General features: G+C 44.0%; 1 protein-coding gene and 1 pseudogene across 1 annotated transcript; one reads left to right on the top strand and one right to left on the bottom strand.

The window, feature by feature from the left end:
- Positions 1-3,296: 3,296 nt before the first annotated feature.
- Positions 3,297-7,477, top strand: LOC123065305 (vesicle transport v-SNARE 13). Its single transcript, XM_044488638.1, has 5 exons — positions 3,297-3,603; positions 3,703-3,761; positions 3,954-4,142; positions 5,505-5,675; positions 7,200-7,477. Exons 1-5 carry the CDS (start codon positions 3,510-3,512, stop codon positions 7,347-7,349), a joined length of 663 nt encoding a protein of 220 aa, XP_044344573.1. The 5' UTR covers positions 3,297-3,509; the 3' UTR covers positions 7,350-7,477.
- Positions 7,478-8,294: 817 nt separating this feature from the next.
- On the bottom strand, positions 8,295-8,841 carry LOC123065295 (histone H4-like; annotated as a pseudogene).
- Between the last annotated feature and the right edge of the window lie 5,948 nt (positions 8,842-14,789).

Raw genomic sequence — 14,789 nt, 5'->3', positions numbered from 1 at the left:
GACCCTCAAGACATCAACTTTTTTGGTTCGGTGATGTTTTTGGGGTTGCCAATGGCTGGAGATGCTCTAACTCCGTGAGATACAATGGGTGGGAAAGTATACATACGAGAACACATGAAACATCCTGTTATCAATGACGAAAAACAACATAAAGCCAGGTGTCTAAGCAAGGGTGGGAGTGACGGGAAAAGCATTTGGTTGTGATAGCATATCACCACGGGAAACATTCCATCCCGACATATAGCCATTTGTCATGGAATACATTCGGTTAAAAGATGTGTTACCATCACGAAAGTAAGGTTGTTGCCATTCCTTCATCCGAAATATTTTCTTCTTTGCAACTAATTGCAACGCCTTTTGAATGATTAGTAGCATTGTTCCTCAGCGGTAAAGTATCAAAACCAGCTCTAAGAAAAAGGACCCCCCCTTAGGGTTTTCCAGTCCTCCGGCATCACCGTGAGTTTGCACCGATTTGATCTGATCTCCCGGTGACCGACGACCGTCCTCTGCCTCTCTCCCCACTCGGACTAATAAGGCGTCAACACATATAAGGAAGTAGCGCGTTATGTCTGCTTGATATAGTTAGGGAAGCAATGTTGGTTGATCGGTTGGGAAGTGTGGTTCTTGAAGAGATATTACGAAACAAAATACATCATCAACCCATCCTAGGCCACTTGGGACTTGCAGAAACAATGATGGTTGGTGCTTGGTACATCTGGCAATGTTGGGAGATTGTTAAAGGTAATTCAGTGGCACCAACTATAAGAACAACTTTCACCATTAATACAGTAACATTCAGCTGTGATGCATCAGTGTGAGTCTCACAGTCTCACAGTCACATAAAAATAGTATGGACAAGACCAACTCATGGATGAAACAGATTCATCGACAGCGATCCTTCAAAGTCATGACGAGAGGCCCTTTGTTGGATGTTCTTGCATTCTTAATAATTTGTTTGATTCTACAACGGTTGAAGCTACAACTATGCAAAAAAGGCCTTATATTTCTGGAGAAGTTAGGGTGCTCTGGAGTCTCGATGGAGTCAGTCTTTTTGGAACATATCTAAGCATGCAATGGCATCATGAAGGTGTGGAGTCCATATACAACAATACTTTGCAATCCGCTTCCGAAGGGCACAAAGAATTGTTGCAGTGAGCTTTTGTGACTGTCCAAAAAATGCAAATAGGGCGGCACATAACTTGGCGATCCTAAAACTGTAGTTACCTCGGAAGGCGATTTGTCTAGTTCTATTATTCCAAAATTATCTTTGATGTAAAGGTGATTTTTTTCCTAAAATCTTCAAAGTGCACGTGCACTTTTTGGAGGAAACGAGCGGACGGGCTTCACACGCATGCATGTGTTTTTTTGTCTGCTAGTGCATATGACTATTAGCATTAAATGTGTTTACTGATTAGTTCGGTTTGGAATAAACAGCTTCATGTGCATTTATTTCATCTTTTCAAAAAATTTAAAAACCATATCCTTCAAACCGTGCGTCGGAATTCAGATCCGTCTTCACCGTTAGATTCTTTGCGGCAAGGTCTTTGAAACTAGATCCCGTATGGGTATGTTTTGATGAAAAATTTTAATGCCAACTTTGTTGTCATATAGTGTGTAACTTTAGTACTGCATTATGCAATTTTAGTAGTGCATGATGCAACTTTTTTCAAAACCAGTTTTTGAAACCGCATGCTAACTTCATATGAGATTACAACCTAGCGACCATGAAAATTTGATGTGCAACTAGACTACTACCCCGATCAACTATCTAATAGTCAATGTGCAACCCTTGTCTCTACTCGTGGATGTGTAGTTTTTTTATAGTTGACACCCTGCCCCCACCTCCCCTACTAGCGATATGTGCAACCTAGTCTATTGTTCGAGACAACTTCCTATTACTTGATGTGCAACTCCTTCCCCTCCTTACTTGTGGATATGTAGTTTCAGTTGGTGGGGGCAACAAACAAAGTTGCACAAAGTCTGTTAGCTAGTTGGCCGGAGCAACATATGAAGTTGTACATCTCATAGGCAGGGATAGTTGGATGGTGAAAAAAATTTCACATTCATGAGGATAGTGAAAAGTTGCATATAAACAAGGCGCTAAAGTTGCACATCCCACCAGAGGGGTGGTTTGAACCAAGTGCTAGTAAGGAAATTATACATCCACAGGGTATGAGGGAAAGTTGCACATCACTGGTAGATAGTTAATCGTGGCTGTATCCGAAGTTGGACATCCACTGTTAGAAAATTGGTTGATGCAACAAACAATGAAAGCACAACCACGGGTAATGAGAAAGTTACACATCAACTACTAGGCAGTTGGTCTGGGCAACACACGAATTTGCACATCTCACTAGAAGGAGGTAGTTTGGGGGTGGAGGTGCCATCAGTAACAACTACACATTCACGGGGTAGGCGGAAAGTTGCACATCCACTGTCAGTTAGTTGCACATCGACTGCAAGGCAGTTGTACAAAACGGAGGCTAAATTGCACACACAAAATTTTGTCGAAACATCTTATGCAGGATCTAGTTTCGAAGAGCAAGTCGCGAGTGAAAACATATCTTATTTTCGATGCGGGGTTTGAAAGTTGTGGGTTTTTAAAATTTTGAAAGCTCGAATTAAGTACGTTCGCACATGTTCAAGTGGATGGTTTGCATTTACTTTTTATTTATTTTTGCACACATGTTAGCACGCATTCACCTTTTCTAATATGGATTTAGAGGATAAACTATTCTATTTAAAGATTATTAAAGAACAGAAATTTCTTCTTCGGTGATTTGATGTTAATAAAGTGCGCCATGGGCATTCCCATGTAATGGAGGGAGTAATAAAGAGGGGGAAAAGAATGGCGGTGATGGTGATGAAAAAAAATTATATGAGACCAGGTCTCACGGGTTAGCATGTGAGACCCATCTTAATGAATGACACGTGCCATTTACAAATCACAGGCTAGTAGGTGAGATCCACCCTGATGGATGACACGTGACATTCACAAATCATAAAGCATTTAACTTTTTTCTTTCCTTTCTGATTTCAAGTGAGGGGTGAGATAGATGCTTTGTGATTTATCACGTGTTAGCACGTGAGACCCTTTCTCGTATAATTCTTTTTGTGACGGTGATGTGGTGGTGTGCGCGCAATCCGTTTTTTATGGTAGGGAGAGGGGAAGATAAGAACGATCATTCGATTCCTAGTGCAAACGCTCAAGACTTCTGGAAGAGAAGAATACTCTCAAATTTGGCGGGCCCACCCAGCAGCCTCAAGGGACACATCCATCCATCACTCGTCAGCGTTCCGTCCCGTCCCCCGTGCCCCGCACCGGTTGGTTTGGTTCCCAACACGGCACCCCACCCGCCTCAACTCGACCGCCGTCCCCCCCTCCCCAACGAACTCGCTCCGACCACCCACCCACCCATCGACTGCCTCGGCTCCGCCGGAGGCTCCGCGGGCCTCGATCCGGTCCGGCTGCCGCGACCGCCGGCGGATTCACCGGGGAGGGAGCGACCATGAGCGACGTCTTCGAGGGCTACGCGGGGCAGTACTGCGAGATCTCCGCCGCCCTCTCCCGCAAGTGCGCCGCCGCCTCCGCCCTCGACGGCGGTACGTACGCGCGCCTCTCTCTCGCCCAGAACCCCAGGTTCCCGGTTGCTCCCATGCCTTGGTCTGACGATCCTCTTCTCTTGTTCCCTTTACCACCAGAGAAGAAGAAGCAGAAGCTGTCCGAGATCCAGGCCGACGTGCAGGAGTCTGAATCGCTGGTAAAAACCGGCTGAGCTCTGTGCAATTTCCGTTTCGTTAGCCTTCCTTCCGTGCTCAGCTGTCAGTTGTAGCTGTGCTGTGCGCCCGATTTCTGTTTGGCTGGCTTCCCGTAGATGAGGAGGATGGATTTATGATTTGTACTGTGGTTATCTAACCGTGCCTCCAATTTCTGCTTGGCTGGCTTCCCGTAGATCAGGAGGATGGATTTGGAGGCGCGGAGCATGCAGCCGAGCGTCAAGGCCGGGCTGCTGGCTAAACTGAGGGAGTACAAGTCTGATCTCAACAGCGTCAAGGGCGAGATCAAGAGGCTCTCCGCGCCTAATGCCCAGCAGGCCACCCGGGAGGAGCTCCTCGAGTCCGGCATGTCCGACACACTCGCGGTGAGCTCTCCAGCACTCGTGTTTCCGCCTTACGCCAAAGCTTATGTATATTGCACCTCCGGCATGCTATCTGGCATTCTAAGTGCTCATATGTGAGATGTGACCACCATGGACTTCGCACAGATTTTGGTGCTGTGGTGTGTCCGTGTGCTCCATCAGAAAATAGCGTGTCTGTGTGAAACCTGTTTGCTTGATATTGCGATGCCATGTGGTTTTGTGTTCCTCTTAATCCCTTCTGCACCTGCATTGTTTTTAAGTGCCTGTGTTGGATTTGAGTTGTGCACATACTGTTGATGTCAGCATGTGCATTCCACATTTTTGGCATTCACTTGAAAACTTGATGATGTTGTTGACCCATTTGATGGTGTAGTTTTGCGTTAATGATAATGTTAGTTCCTGTGTTTCTGATAGTTTTAGTTCTGCTATGATATTGAATGATGCTGTGTGGTTAGTTGGTTAACTTGATTTACCCGACTGTGCGGGGAAGCTGGGATGAAATTTTCCTTGGGAAAGCAGAATTTTAAAGCAAAGGCGTAAACATTGTGGGTTTTGGGATCAGCATGGTTGACGCTGTAAGACTTTCAATTGTGAAATGGATGGGTTACAGTGCAACGCTGACCTCTGAAACGTGATATGTAAAACAGTGTGCGGTATTGTGGTGTCTAAAGAAGTGGTCCATACCTTTTTTTTCAAATGTTCTGCATGGATATCCATGAAGTGAGCACTGCTACTATTATGGATTGTGATGGTTTTAGTCGATAATGTCAAACAATGTTTGTTGAACTTCAGTTAGGTTTATAATTTGAATTTACCAGTGTAGTTAAGTCTAGATACATGCCTTCTGTAATCAGTTTATAACTATGATAATACGGAGCCAGGCTGTGGTTGAACTCAGAACCACATTTGGACTCTGTTGTCAGTAAGTGATTGCAGTTGTACTTTTTCGAACCTCATGTCCCCAGTTGAGCAGTCTTGGATGCGTTATGTGTTATCATGCAAAGTTTGAGCAAAATAACAGAAGCACATCCCTTTCATCACATTTATCACTTCAATTATTAATTGATAGTGTTGCTCTTGAATATGTGTTATTTTCATTGCAAGAAAGCTTCACTGCATAAATTTTCAAGTAAACCTATATATGATCTTCCATCTGTTCATTAGATCGGAATTTTGTTCATTCTTACTTAAGTGGACATATTAAGAGGAAATCTAGACTATCGTGTTCATTTATTACTGGATACTTCTACAACTGTGTTGGTATTTCTGTGTTTTATCACCTTTTATTTGTCCTGTTTGCAATTTTTCTATCAGGGCACCATTTCCTTTCTGATGTACTTCTGCAATTATTGTATCATGGCTCAGGCATCATCTGATCAGAGAGGAAGATTGATGATGACATCAGAAAGGTTAAACCAGTCTTCAGACAGAATTAGAGAAAGCCAAAGAACAGTATTTGAGACAGAAGAAATTGGCGTGTCAATTCTTCAGGACCTTCATAATCAACGACAGTCACTGCTGCATGCTCACACAACAGTATGTACTTTGTTCTCTCAAGTTGATTTATTTAGGACCGTGAGCCGTCGTTGGAGCTAATTTGTTCTTCTTACCTTCTCTCGTCCAATTATTTATGGATTGATCATTTCTGGCCTTAAATATTGATCAGCAGCAACAACCTTAGCTAGCAAACCACATAGACAGCAAATCCCATCGGTTAGTTCTGTTTTGATGTTGATGCATTTGCACCATATATGCTTATTGGAAACTGGTCAGTCCTTTTATGAAGTATTCATACTGAAAGAGTGAAAGGTACCATAGCTGCCAAAATGGGTATGTATTAGGCATGACAGTTGTAAGAATATACTCCCTCCGTCCCATAATGTAAGACGTTTTTTGACACTACACTAGTCACGGGTTCATGACCATGAGGAGCCTTGGCGCAGTGGTAAAGCTGCTGCCTTGTGACCATGAGGTCACGGGTTCAAGTCCTGGAAACAGCCTCTTACAGAAATGTAGGGAAAGGCTGCGTACTATAGACCCAAAGTGGTCGGACCCTTCCCCGACCCTGCGCAAGCGGGAGCTACATGCACCGGGCTGCCCTTTTTTTTTACACTAGTGTCAAAAAACGTCCTATATTATGGGACGGAGGGAGTAGTTATCAAGACTTTTGTACGGGAGTTAGACCATGGTCTTATGCTAGATAGTCACATCTGGATACAGCACAAGCATCCTGCTTCTTTGGACATGAGTTGCAAAATAACTTTGCTTGCTTGCTTACTTACGAAGCCTTTAATCCCAAAAAAGTTGGGGTAGGCTAGATATGAAACCCTTTCACGAGGACTTCCCAGGAGGTCACCCATCCTAGTACTACTCTCGCCCAAATGGGTTTCATACCCAAAAGACTGGCTAGTTTTTACGTTGGCTCACCAAGCCTATCACAACCCTTAGATATGAAACCCTTTCACGACGACTTCCCAGGAGGTCACCCATCCTAGTACTACTCTCGCTCAAATGGGTTTCATACCTATGGGACTGGCTAGTTTTTACGTTGGCTCGCCAAGCCTATCACAACCCTCCTCCTTTACCCGGGCTTGGGACCGGCTATGCCGATTGCCGAGAAGACATAGGCGGAGTTAGTTGCAAAATAACTTTAATGATGCCAAATCATCAAAATAAAATCCATTTCTCCCACTGGCAATATGCAGTTTCCAGTACCAAGAAAGAGATTTGTCCACTTGATCACTTTGCTATTCCGGTGAAGAAGCATATACCATGGGTGTCTCCCATTTACAAAATGAAACAAATATTTGACCTTCTGATTTGCGAGGCAAAATTACCCGGAGCTAGTGGAACTTTAGCTTTTCTGCATCATGTATATTTTGCTTTTCTATGGAATCAGTTTGGTGTAAGTTTGCCTGGATTTGTCAAGGAAAAAAAACAGCTCGTGTATGATTAACCCTCCTAGTTATGACTTGAGAGGACGTTTCTCATCATTCAGCTATATATTACCTCTTCTGTTACCTGACGCGTGATGAAATCCTGCTGCTCTTGCTCACACAGTTGCATGGTGTGGACGACTACATCGGCAAAAGCAAGAAGATCCTGGCTTCCATGTCCAAGAGGATGGACAGGAACAAGTGGATCGTCGGCAGCATCATTGCGACCCTCGTCTTCGCCATCCTCTTCATATTGTACTTCAAGTTTGCTTAACCATTCCAAATGCAGCATGTGCCTGAATTCAGAATGTTTGTGTTTGTGGAACATGATGTATAGTGACACTTGCCAGTTGCCATGTAAAACACAAAATATTTGAAAGATGTGTTCGAGGCTTCTGTAAATGCTCAGCGCCTTTGGTATTCTGAAATTGCTGCGAATTTTTAGTATGTTATATTTGCACAAAATTTGCCTGTTCTGGCAAAAAAAAAAACTGTCATTCCCGCTGCTAAAAATTGCCCTCTGCTGTATCGATCAGGAAAACAAACTTAAACAAAATTCACCACTCGCCAGTGAAGTCGACAGTAATTACGGGGTAGGATGAACAACCCTTCACCAATCACTATAGAAATTAGGTCTTCTTCACAAGCAATACTAATAACTTGATAACGTACAAGTAACAACGAAACAAATGATCGTGTTTTCACACAGTTCTCCAAATGCACTTGTTCAGTAAAGCAGCAAGCAGCAAACAGCTCTCCACCAGAGACCAGACCCACAGAGGCACACATTCCACAAGTTTGACGTCACAGATAGTTCAAAAACATTCCAGCACTACAAGTTTAACATCACGGTGGAGCAGCAGAAGAGCGCTTACTCAGCCTGAATACACCAAACACTGAAGCCAACACAAATAGGATTTGGTTTGAATCCACCAAACACTGAAGCAACGTAAAATAGGATTTGGTTTGAATCCAAACACTGAAACCAACACAAAATAGGATTTGATTTCTATCCACCAAACACAGAAGCCAAACACAGTGGGATTTGGTTTGAATCCACCACACACTGGAGGCAACACAAAATAGGATCCAAACACCGAAGCCAGCACAAACGGATTTGGGGGCCGAAATTTACAGAGCAAGACAACTGAAGAACGCACTGGCAATATCTGACCCGCGCACGAACAAACATCAACAGGCCGAAAGAATAGGTAACGAATTCAAGGGCAAACTGCTACAATTTCCATTCCATCCTAGTAGTACATCCAGACAACAAGGGTTAACAGCAGCGAGATGCTGCCATTACACAAGAGGACCACGAGCACTGCTGGTACTACCAAACAACGACAGTCTAGCTACTGATCTGGTGGCGGCCTAGCCGCCGAATCCGTAGAGGGTGCGGCCCTGGCGCTTGAGCGCGTAGACGACGTCCATGGCGGTGACGGTCTTGCGGCGGGCGTGCTCGGTGTAGGTGACGGCGTCGCGGATGACGTTCTCGAGGAAGATCTTGAGCACGCCGCGGGTCTCCTCGTAGATGAGCCCCGAGATGCGCTTCACGCCGCCCCTCCGCGCCAGCCGCCGGATCGCCGGCTTGGTGATGCCCTGGATGTTGTCGCGCAGTACCTTCCGGTGGCGCTTGGCGCCGCCCTTGCCGAGCCCCTTGCCTCCCTTGCCGCGCCCGGACATGGCTGACGATCTCGAGCTGCGAGCGGATGTGGAATCGGAGGGACGGTGGTGGCTGCTGGTGATGTGATTTGCGGGGAGGGGCGAGGGGCGTTTTAACGGGGACGAGAGGCTGGAGGAGGCCTCTGCCTGCCGTTGGATGCGGATGGAGTGGACGGTTAAGATGGCGATCCGGGGGAGAGATGCCGCGGATCCGTGACGTGGCCGGTAGCTTGGGCCGGTGGATTGGCGGGATCGCTGATGTGGCTCTAAAATTTCATGCGCGGAGCGCGGGCGGCAGCTCGAAACATTTGGGTTTGTTTCTTGCAATCCATTCCGTCCATCATTGGTCCTTTGCTTCTTGAAACATACTCATTCCATTCCAAAATATAGCGATTTCTATATTCTCGTGCTTCAACTTTGATCATAAATTTAATCAACGAGACCGACTGCGACGGGAGTACAAATTATATCAGTGAATTCGTATTCAAAAAAAGTTTTTAATTAAATAATTTTTACTCCCGCCGCAGTCGGTCTCATTGGTTAAATTTATGGTTAAAGTTGGACCTCGAAAAATACGGACGCACTATATTTTGGAATGGAGGGAGTGAAAGCAGATAGCGGGGTGAGTCAAAAATGCATTTCCTTCAAAGTAGCTAGTTGTCGTTTATCTTTCTTTTTTTTGGCCTCTCCTATTTGGTTAGATGTTTCCTCTCCAGTTGGAAAGCAAACTTTTGTTCAAATAATATGTCTCAGGGGCGAAACGACTTTTGTCTATGGTTTGGTCCAATATGTGGGTGCAATCACTCTCATCCCCCATTGCTTAGGGAGTGTTTGCTTGCTTGCACGGATTTTGTATGTATTACATCTGTGTTTTAGTTGAGCTTGGCCGAGGAAAAACGGGCAAACAACCAACATTTGCATGTTGTTTAGTTGCCCACATCTAGGCTTCTTGCATCAAGGGAGCAATCCATCGGCGGTGCCGCGAACTAGTTCCTAGCGTCATTGCCACAAAGTAAGTCTGTGCAGAGGGACAAATAGGAGGACACTGAGTCAGAGGGCAAAGGAGGAGAAATGATAGTGCGTGCACCATATGGTAGTATCAGTGTGGTAGGACAAGGGAGAGAAGGAACAACGTCGGAGATGACTCCAGTGTAGTAGGATGGAGCAGGAGGTCGGGAGGAACAACGCCAGCGGTGGCGCTTGTGTAGTACGACGCGGGCAAGGAGGCCGAGAGGAACAATGCCGGCGATGACGCCAGTGCAGCAGGACGAGGGTGAGGAGGCTGGGAGGAACTATTTCGACAGTGGTGACAGTGCAACATGGCGTGTGAGAGGATGCCGAGAGAAACAATGTCGACAGTGGTGCCAATGTAGTAGGGCGCATGAGAGAATGCATAAGGGTAGCGGCACTGCGTCCGACATGACGAGTACGGAGTCGCGGGCGAGCGATCCCCTCAGCAAAACGACGAACTAGTTGCTAGCGTGAGGTAGAGGAGGGCACTGAGGCAGAGAACAGAGGAGAAGAAATACAGTGTGCGCAAGCGCAGTAGGACACGGGAGAGGAGGCCGAGATGTACGGCATCGACTATGACGCCAGTGCAGCAAGATACGGGAGAGGAGACCGAGAGGAATGACGCTGACGGTGGCGTCAGTGTAACAGGATGCGGAAGAGAGGCCTAGAGGAACGATTAAGGAGTGTCTTAAACCAGACCACATATGTACAATTACGAGGAAAATGTAGATCTACTTGTCTGCGATCGATGAAACAGAAAACGTGCAACACGAAAGTTGTGTGGAACTACAAGATGAAGCTACTGGGCAAAGGAACTTTCAAACGGTCGATTGTGCACGACAAAGTTGACATAATTTATACAAAGTAGATCCAAACATTGACACGGAATTGAACATTCACAATGGATGAAACTACGAACCGATTGCCTGAATGGAACCACAACATCGAAGTGCTTCTTTTTGTGTAGACCTTACCCCGAATCAAAGCGTCGTTGTATAGGTTAGAAGGGACTAATAGGTGGACGAGATTAGGAGTTAAACAAACAAACCATCTGCAACTTCACTTACACCCACATATCTAACAAGATGAGGCTTCATCACTGGAACCGCTCACATGCATCCCTCGAGCCTGACTCCTTGGAAAATGTCGATTCGGGAGTTCCTAGCGGGCCTAGCTGGGAGGTGCTTTAAAGTCTGTGCAATGCAGACCCAATAGTGAAAGCAGACAACCAAACAACCCAATTTCATCATGCGCGGACATGGTTGGTCTATATGTGAGCAACCAAACACATCCTTAGTGCTCCTTGCAACTTCCTTGGGTTTTACCCTAGCAGAAGGAAAGATGAACGCAATTTCACTCCTTACTCTTCAACACGTACTCACACAGAGACTCTCAAATCTCTTTTCCAGACCATAATATTTCTATCCCTTTTACCCAAGTGACTCATAGGAGGGCTAAACTCTTCTATTCCCCCTCTACACGTATGGGGGGGCTCAAGATCTTCAAATTCCACTCCTTGCGCTTTCCAGCTACCCCCTCCGACATACAGTTTTACTGATTATGTTCTGACCATTAACATGCTTGACCAGTAGGCCAAATAAATTAGGGAGCGGTACTTGAAGGCGTGCAAGTAAGAAACGGAATCGTTCTTCCTTTTCTCATGCAAACAAAAAAGCTGAGTTTCATATATGTTACTACGTTCATTTGACGATGTATTATCCTATGTTTTGTACTGGTAGTTTGGCCATGTTGTATTATGCTAAACAAAGATATAGAAGAAAAGGGGGAAAGAAAATTGAGAAACCATCATGCGCACAAGACGATCACACCGATGGGAACTTGTACAACCGATATAATCCTGGATAATTAATGAGGAACTGATGAAAATATGCCCTAGAGGCAATAATAAAATGGTTATTATTATATTTCCTAAATCATGATAAAGTTTTATTATTCATGATAGAATTGTATTGATCGAAAACTTAAATACATGTGTGGATACATAAACAAATACCGTGTCCCTAGTGAGCCTCTACTAGACTAGCTCGTTGAGCAAAGATGGTTAAGATTTCCTAACCATAGACATGTGTTGTCATTTGATAACGGGATCACAACATTAGGAGAATGATGTGATGGACAAGACACATCCGTTAGCTTAGCATAATGATCATTCAATTTATTGCTATTGCTTTCTTCATGCCAAATACACATTCCTTCGACTATGAGATTATGCAACTCCTGGATACCGTAGGAATACCTTGTGTGCTATCAAACGTCACAACGTAACTGGGTGATCATAAAGATACTCTATAGGTGTCTCCGAAGGTGTTTGTTGAGTTGGCATAGATCGAGATTAGGATTTGTCACTCCGAGTAATGGAGGGGTATCTCTGGGCCATCTCGGTAATACACATCATAAGCTTGCAAGCAAATGACTAAGAACTTAGTCACATGGTGATGTATTACGGAACGAGTAAATAGACTTTCCAGTAACGATATTGAACTAGGTATGAAGATACCGATGATCAAATCTCAGGCAAGTAACATACCGATGGACAAAGGGAATTACGTATGAGACCGGTTCCACCGACTGACATGCAATTAGTTTTGCATAAAGGTGGCTGGCGGGTGTCTGTTTCTCCAACTTTAGTTGAATCGAATTTGACTATGGCCGGTCCTTGAAGAAGGTTAAAACAGTAAACTTGATGAAACACCGTTGTGGTTTTATGCATAGGTAAGAACGGTTCTTGCTAGAAGCCCATAGCAGCCCCGTAAGACTTGCAACAACAAAGTAGAGGACGTCTAACTTGTTTTTGCAGGGCATGTTATGATGTGATATGGTCAAGATATGATGTGATATATGTTGATGTATGAGATGATCATGTTTTGTAAATTATCGGCAATCGGCAGGAGCCTTATGGTTGTCTCTTTTATTGTATGAAATGCAAACGCCATGTAATTGCTTTAATTATTACTATGTGTTAGCAATAGTTGTAGAAGCAATAGTTGGCGATACGACCATGACGCTATGATGGAGATCAAGGTGTCAAGCCGGTGACGATGGAGATCATGACGTTGCTTTGGAGATGGAGATCAAAAGCACAAGATGATGATAGCCATATCATGTCACATATTTTGATTACATGTGATGTTTATCTTTTATGCATCTTATTTTGCTTAGAACGTCGATAACATTATAAGATGATCCCTTCTCTTAATTTCGAGATAAAAGTGTTCTTCCTGAGTATGCACTGTTGCTACAGTTCGTCATCTCGAGACACCACGTGACGATCGGGTGTGATAGACTCTACGTTCACATACAACGGGTGTAAGACAGTTTTGCACATGTAGAATACTTGGGTTAAACTTGACGAGCCTAGCATGTATAGACATGGTCTCGAAACACTGGAGACCGAAAGGCCGAACATGACTCATATAGTAGATATGATCAACATAGAGATGTTCACCATTGATGACTACCCCATCTCACGTGATGATCGGACATGGGTTAGTTGATTTGGATCTCGTAACACTTAGACAACTTGGGGGATGTTGATTTAAGTGGGAGTTCATTAGTAATTTGATTAATTGAACTTAATTTATCATGAACTTAGTCCTGATAGTATTTGCAAATCTATATTGTAGATCAATAGCTCACGATGTAGCTTCCCCATTTTTTGATATGTTCCTAGAGAAAACTAAGTTGAAAGATGATAGGTACCAATGATGCGACTGGGTCCGTGATCTAAGGATTATCTTCATTGCTACACAAAAGAAATATGTCCTTGATGCACCGCTAGGTGACAGACCTATTGCAGGAGCAGATGCAGACGTTATGAACGTTTGACAAGCTCAATATGATGACTACTTGATAGTTTAATGCGCCATGCTTTACGGCTTAGAACCGGGACTTCAAAAACATTTTGAACGCCACAGAGCATATGAGATGTTCCAAGAGCTGAAATTGGTATTTCAGACTCATGCTCGTGTCGAGAGGTATGAGACCTATGACAAGTACTTTACCTACAAGATAGAGGAGAATAGCTCAGCCAATGAGCACGTGCTTAGAATGTCTGGGTACTACAATCGCTTGAATCAAGTGGGAGTTAATCTTCCAGATAAGATAGTGATTGACAGAGTTCTCTAGTCACTATCACCAAGCTACTAGAACTTTGTGATGAACTATAATAAGGGATGACGAAGACGATTCCCGAGCTCTTCACGATGCTGAAATCGGTGAAGGTAGAAATCAAGAAAGAGCATCAAGTGTTGATGGTTAACAAGATCACTAGTTTCAATAAAAAGGGCAATGGAAGGAAAGGGAACTTTGAGAAGAATGGCAAGCAAGTTGCCACTCCCGTGAAGAAGCCCAAAGCTGAACCTAAGCCTGAAACTGAGTGCTTCTACTACAAAGGGAATGCTCACTAGAAGCGGAACTGCCTCAAATACTTGGCGGATAAGAAGGATGGCAAAGTGAACAAAGGTATATTTGATATACTTGTTATTGATGTGTACCTTACTAGTATTCGTAGTAGCCCCTGGGTATTTGATATTGGTTCAGTTACTAAGATTAGTAACTCGAAACAGGAGTTGCAGAATAAACAGAGACTAGTTAAGGGCGAGGTGACGACGTGTGTTGGAAGTGATTCCAAGGTTGATACGATCACCATCGCACACTCCCTCTACCTTCGGGATTAGTATTAAACCTAAATAAATGTTATTTGGTGTTTGCGTTGAGCATGAATATGATTTGATCATGTTTATTGCAATACGATTATTCATTTAAGTCAGAGAATAATTGTTGTTCTGTTTACATGAATAAAACCTTCTATGGTCATACACCCAATGTGAATGGTTTATTGAATCTCGATCATAGTGATACACATATTCACAATATTGATGCCAAAAGATGCAAAGTTGATAATGATAGTGAAACATACCTGTGGCATTGCCGTTTATATCATATTGGTGTAAAGCGCACGAAGAAACTCCATGCGGATGGACTTTTGGAATCACTTGATTATGAAGCATTTGATACT

The sequence above is a fragment of the Triticum aestivum genome, chromosome 1A, assembly GCF_018294505.1.
Source record: "Triticum aestivum cultivar Chinese Spring chromosome 1A, IWGSC CS RefSeq v2.1, whole genome shotgun sequence".
In the NCBI taxonomy this organism is placed as follows: Eukaryota; Viridiplantae; Streptophyta; class Magnoliopsida; order Poales; family Poaceae; genus Triticum; species Triticum aestivum.
This window is presented reverse-complemented; position numbering and strand designations above follow the sequence as displayed.